Raw genomic sequence first — 6,302 nt, forward strand, 5'->3', positions numbered from 1 at the left:
TTCCTTCACCCGTACCATCCTCATTTAGACACCCATTCATTTCAGCAGGGATGATTTCCCAAATCACTTTACATCCATTACCTCTTTTCCCTTTGTTCTCATTTTCTTGCTTAGAAACAATAGGCTAGGTGCCATTTACCTCGGATGCCTAACGGATGTTTTCTTGAACTGAAGAGTTTATAAAAGAGTGCAGAGAAATAGCCAGACATTGAAATAAAGCCTTAATTTACTCTTCATTGCTTCAAAATAGAAAACAAAACTGTGCAGAGGAACGTGTAACTTTATTGTTCAAATACAAGAATTGTGGGTATTTGTTGACATCTCCCAACGTAAATTTTAATCTTCATTAGGTTCCATAAGCTGATACTTATTTGATAGGTCAGTTTTAATTAGCATGGTTTTCACATAAGGAATATCGTTGATGAATTGACTTGAAAGAGTGGAGGTGGGTGTATAAGCGATCGTTGGCACTGGGGACCTTGAGTTGCCTCTCTGTTGCTGGTTAGGAAGAGGACTGTCATGGGCTGACATATCGCTATACCTGTCTGGAAATGTAGAAGGCTCCACCATCAGTCCAAAAGAACTGCTCCATAATGGAGATACGATGTGGTTCTGAGACGTAGATGTAGCGGTAGTAGCAAAGTCCTCAACGTGGCCATTTGCTTGAGTGTAGGTGCTATGGAAGTGCCAATTAAAAATGCTCAACTGGTTTAAAACAGCAGGTTGATCTACCACGTTCTGTTCTCTTTGTCTAACTGATATTGATGGGGAAGGAAAGTCACGCGGAAATAGGGCGCTTGTTTTAGGGACTATCTGGCTGGTATAAGTCTTTTGTGGGAAAGGCACACTTAAACTGGTGGAAGCTGAAAATGGACTCTCTCCACTAGTTTGAGCATGAAAACCAGAGTTACGATCATCTATGTTGACCCTTGCTTTAACATGCTTCTTCTCGTAATCTGGAACTAGTGAAGATTTCGGAAACACATTGCTAATCCCAACTCTTCTTTTCATTCTTCCTAAAAGTTGGGGATAGCCTCTTTTGAAATTTGGATTATGGTAGATCTGTAACTAAAATCAAAGGATACAATTATTTAGTTTTTTATAAACGAAGGTAAAACTGACAAGCAAAGTTAAACTATAAAAATGTATTCCTTTAATGATGCCAATTAAATAGAATCAAAGACAACACCTCCATTAGTAGTTTTAACACCTTACATGTTAGAAACAAGTATGCTCCTCAACTAAAAAATATGTTGTATATATACAGTAAATACCACTTAAAGTAGCTTGAGGACATGTATCTGATTTCAAGTTGCTAGGAGAGTGTATTAAGTATCAAATATTTTAACCTCCAGCTGTTCTCAACTTCAAAAAATAAAACGTGTTCAACAGTTTGCTATCTCAATTTTAAATTCGGTTTTTGCTACATATGTGAACATGCTTTCTAAGTCACATGATTTAATCTTACATATTGACAGTAAGTGGAAATTTTGGATTACCTTGCTCAAAACAGAGACATTGTTTTCTTCTTCCAGAAAGTCAGGGAGTGAAGCAGATCTTTGAAAAGTTTGTCGCTTTTTACTAAACCCATAAAGTTTAAGCTGGCTAACTAAACTTTTCATACTATCAGTTTCAAATATTCTGAAAGGGGCCTTTCTTTCCAAGACTTCTTTCTTGAAGAGTTCTTCGTTGATCACTATAGAAGTGCCACTCTCTTCCCACCAAATAGATTCAAACTGATCACTTTCAACTATAGCCCAGAGTTTTTGTGGAAAAGTGAGGGAAAGAAAATCATTCAACTCATTTCTTTCAGAGACAGAAAATGTGTAGGGTGGCCTTTTTATCCCAGCTTCCTTAGACAAAGCCTGGAAAGCATATTCTTCAATCATAGATCTCAAAACTGAGTCCCCAGTAAGTGTGTAATCACACGAAGACGATCCAATGGAGGTTTTGGAACCACTTGATACATCGTTACGAAGCACATCTTGAATTTCTGAAGGAATGTGTGCCATCTCAGAGAGATCTTTCTTCAGATACTTTTCTCATTTGTCTGACTTTACACACTCTAACTTCAAATGCTGCTTGGCTGGCGTACAGAGATAAACTCTCAAGACCATCAGCATGGTTCTCAAAGTCAAAAAGCTGTGACATCACAAAGTCACTGGTCTCCTAGCAATTGAAGAGTAGCGCTGACATCATAAAGTCACTGGTCTTCTAGCAATTGAAGGGCAATGTTCAACCAGTGTTTACTTCTACATCAACTTAAAATAAAGGCTGCTTGCATAAACAGTAACCAAAAACATGAAACCTGCAAACTGTCATTGCTAAAGAATTTTTACACAGAAAAATCACATCAATAAGTCTACTTGGTTCCTGAAATAAAAGTGATTGATCACCCTTCTATACACATATTCTTAACATTCAGGACTGTTACCAAACCAAACATGGGTCTGCTCACTTCTATGCAATGAAGTCAATCAACTGACTGTGGGTTTCAGTGAAAGCAAGTGTAGTGTTTATTTTATGACCTTGCACAGAAGTGTTTATATTATGCAGAGTAAAATAGTCAGGCACGGAAAGAAAGACTCATTTTACTCTTAATTATTCCAAAATAGAAATTGGCCCTATGAAGATGAATATGTAACTTTTTTCTTCAAATAAGAGAATTGTAGGAATTTGTTGACATCTCCCAACATTAATTTTACACTTTGGTATCCTCCATAATCCAACACCTATTTGGTACATCAGTTGTATTAGGACAGTTTTCAAATAATGAAGATGGTTGATGAGTGGATCTTGAAAGAGAAGCAGCAGATGTGTCAGGGATCTTTGGCACTGGGAAAACTAAATTGCCTGACTGTTGTAGTTTAGGAAAAGGACGGTCATGGGCTGACATGTTACCATACCAACCTGGAAAGGTAGAAGGCTCCACCCTCGGTCCAAACTAACTGTTCTGTAATGGACACAAGTTGCGGTACGGAGAAACAGAAGTAGACATAGCTGCAAAATTTTCACTAGAGCCATTTGATTTAGTGCAGCTGCTATGTGAAATCCCATGACAAATGCTCAAGCTAGATTGTGGGATGGGGAGGGAGATGGGAGGGTACTCCCAGAGGGAGGGGATATATGTGCCTCTATGGTTGATTTATTTTGAATTCTGACAGAATACAGCAAAATTCTGTAAAGCAATTTCTCTTCAATTAAAACAACAACACCTAAAGCAGCTGCAGATTGATGTATCACAGTATGCTCCTGTGGTCTAACTGATATTTACGATGGAGAAGAGAAATCATTTCAAGTTGGGGCACTTGTTTCAGCAGCTATCTGGATGGTAGAATGCTTACGTATGAATGGCACATTCAAACTTGTGCAGGCTGAAAATACACTCTGTCCTCAAGTTTCAGGATGAATGTCAGAGTTTTGATCATCCACATTACCCCTTGCTTTAACATGCTTCTTCTTATTACCTCGGACTAATGAAGATACTGTAGAGACATCTATTCCCAACTCTTCTTTTCACTCTTCAACAAATGCTAAAGGATCTTCTCTAGGCAGGAAACACAGAAAGGTTGTATAAACTCGAACCCAAAACAGCAAATCAAATGGCAACAGGATCATACTTATCAACAGTTACCTTAAATGTAAATGGGTCGAGTGCCCCAACCAAAAGGCAAAGACTAGCTGAAAGGATACACAAACAAGATCACTGTTTATGTTGTCTACAACAGACCCACCTCCAAACAAGGGGCACATACAGACTGAAAGTGAAGGGCTGGAAAAAAGGTATTCCAAGCAAGTCGAGACCAGAAGAAAGCAGGAGCAGCAATACACATATCAGACAAAATAGACTTTAAAATAAAGCCTGTGAAAAGACACAAAGAGGGACACTACATAATGATCAAAACATCAATCCGAGAAGAAGATATAACGATTGTAAATACATACGCACCCAACATAGGAGAACCACAATATGTAAGGCAAAGGCTAACAAGCATGAAAGGGAAATTAATGATAACACAGTCATAGTGGAAGACTTTACTACCCCACTCACACCTATGGATAGATCAAGTAAACAGAAAATTAACAAGGAAATACAAACCTTAAATGATACTATGGACCAGTTAGACATAATTGATATCGATACGACATTTCACCACAAAACAATGGGTTTCACCTTTTACTCAAGTACATATGGAAACTTCTCCAGGACAGATCACATCCTCGGCCATAAGTCCAGCTTTGGTAGATTCAAAAAACCTTGAAATCATTCCAAGCATATTTTCTGACCACAGTACACTGAGACTAGATGTCAACTGCAAGAGAAACACTATTTAAAATTCAAACATATGAAGGCTGAATACCACGCTGCTAAATAAGCAACAAATCGCAGAGGAAATCCAAAAAGATATCAAAATATGCATAGAAACAAATGAAAATGAAAACGCAACAACCCAAAACCTATGGGACGCTGTAGAATGAGTGCAAAGGCGAAGGTTCATAGCAAAAGCGGCTTACCTCAAGAAAGAAGAACCAAGTCAAACAAATAACCTAACTCTACACCTAAAGAAACTAGAGAAGGAAGAATTCAAGAACCCCAGGCTTAGTAGAAGGAAAGAAATCATATAATAGAGCAGAAATAAATGTAAAAGCAACAAATGAGACTGGAGCAAAAATCAACAAAGCTAAAAGCTGGTTCTTTGAGAAGATATATAAAATTGACAAACCATTAGCCGGACTCATCAAGAAACAAAGGGAGAAGAATCAAATCAACAAAATTAGAAATGAAAATGGAGAGTTCTCAACAGACAACACAGAAATACAAAGGATCATAAGAGACTACTATCAACCCCTATATGCCAATAAAATGGACAACTTGGAAGAAGTGGGCAAATTCTTAGAAAAGTACAACTTCTGAAAACTGAACGAGGGAGAAAAACAAAATCCTAACAAACCCATCACAAGCACGGAAATTGAAAGGGTAATCAGTAATCTTCCAGCAAACAGAAGCCCAGGACCAGACGGCTTCACAGCTGGATTCTACCAAAAATTGAGAGAAGAGCTTATACCTATCATACTCAAATGCTTCCAGGAAATTGCAGAGGAGGGGAAACTTCCAAACTCATTCTATGAGGCCACCATCACCCTAATACCAAAACCAGACAAAGATGCCACGAAAATAAATAAATAAATAAATAAATAAATAAATAAATAAATAAATAAATATAACCATGGGGCAATATCACTGATGAACATAGATGCAAAAATCCTTTACAAAATTCTAGCAAGCAGAATCCAACAACATATTAAAACGATCATACATCATGACCAAGTGGGATTTATCCCAGGGATGCAAGGATTCTTCAATATCCACAAACTAATCAACATAATACACCACATTAACAAATTGAAAAATAAAAATCATGTGATTATCTCAATAGATGCAGAGAAACCCTTGGACAAAATTCAACATCCATTTATCGCCAAAACCCTCCAGAAAGCAGGCATAGGAGGAACAAATCTCAACATAATAAAAGATATATACGACAAACCCACAGCAAACATTATCCTCAATGGTGAAAAATTGAAAGCAATGCCCCTAAAGTAAGGATCAGTACAATGGTGCCCACTCTCACCACTCCTATTCAACATAGTTTTGGGAGTTTTGGCCACAGCGATCAGAGCAGAAAAAGAAATAAAAGGAACCCGGATTGGAAAAGTAGAAGTAAAACACTCACTGTTTGCAGATGCCATGATCTTCTACAGAGAAAATCCTAAACACTCCACCAGAAAATTACTAGAGCTAATCAATGAATATAGTAAAGTTGCAGGAAACAAAATGAACACGCAGAAATCCCTTGCATTCCTATACACTAACAAGGAGAAAACTGAAAGAAAACTTAAAGAAACCATTCCATTCACCACTCCAATGAAAACAATAAAATACTGAGGAATATATCTACCTAAAGAAACAAAAGACCTATATATACATATAGAAAACTATAAAACACTGGTGAAAGAAGTCAAACAGGACACAAATAGATGGAGGAATATACCATGTTCATGGAGTGAAAGAATCAATATAGTGAAAATGAGTATACTACCCAAAGCAATCTATAGATTCAATGCAATCCCTATCAAGCCACCAACGGTATTTTTCAGGGAAATAGAAGAAATAATTTCACAATTTGTATGGAATTACAAAAAACCTCGAATAGCCAAAGCAATCTTGAGAAAGAAGAATGGACCTGGAGGAATCACCCTGCCTGATTTCAGGCTGTACTACAAAGCTACAGTCATCAAGA

The 6,302-nt window shown here is 37.4% G+C and overlaps 1 protein-coding gene across 1 annotated transcript; it reads right to left on the bottom strand.

Annotated features, from left to right (window-relative positions):
• Positions 1-262: 262 nt before the first annotated feature.
• Positions 263-2,146, bottom strand: LOC145537546 (heat shock transcription factor, Y-linked-like). The gene is made up of 2 exons (XM_081568247.1): positions 1,500-2,146; positions 263-1,068 (listed from the first exon to the last, which is right to left on the bottom strand). Exons 1-2 carry the CDS (start codon positions 2,010-2,012, stop codon positions 337-339), a joined length of 1,245 nt encoding a protein of 414 aa, XP_081424373.1. The 5' UTR covers positions 2,013-2,146; the 3' UTR covers positions 263-336.
• Between the last annotated feature and the right edge of the window lie 4,156 nt (positions 2,147-6,302).

This window comes from Giraffa tippelskirchi, chromosome Y (assembly GCF_054371585.1).
Source record: "Giraffa tippelskirchi isolate mGirTip1 chromosome Y, T2T-mGirTip1v1.2.pri, whole genome shotgun sequence".
Classification (NCBI taxonomy): Eukaryota; Metazoa; Chordata; class Mammalia; order Artiodactyla; family Giraffidae; genus Giraffa; species Giraffa tippelskirchi.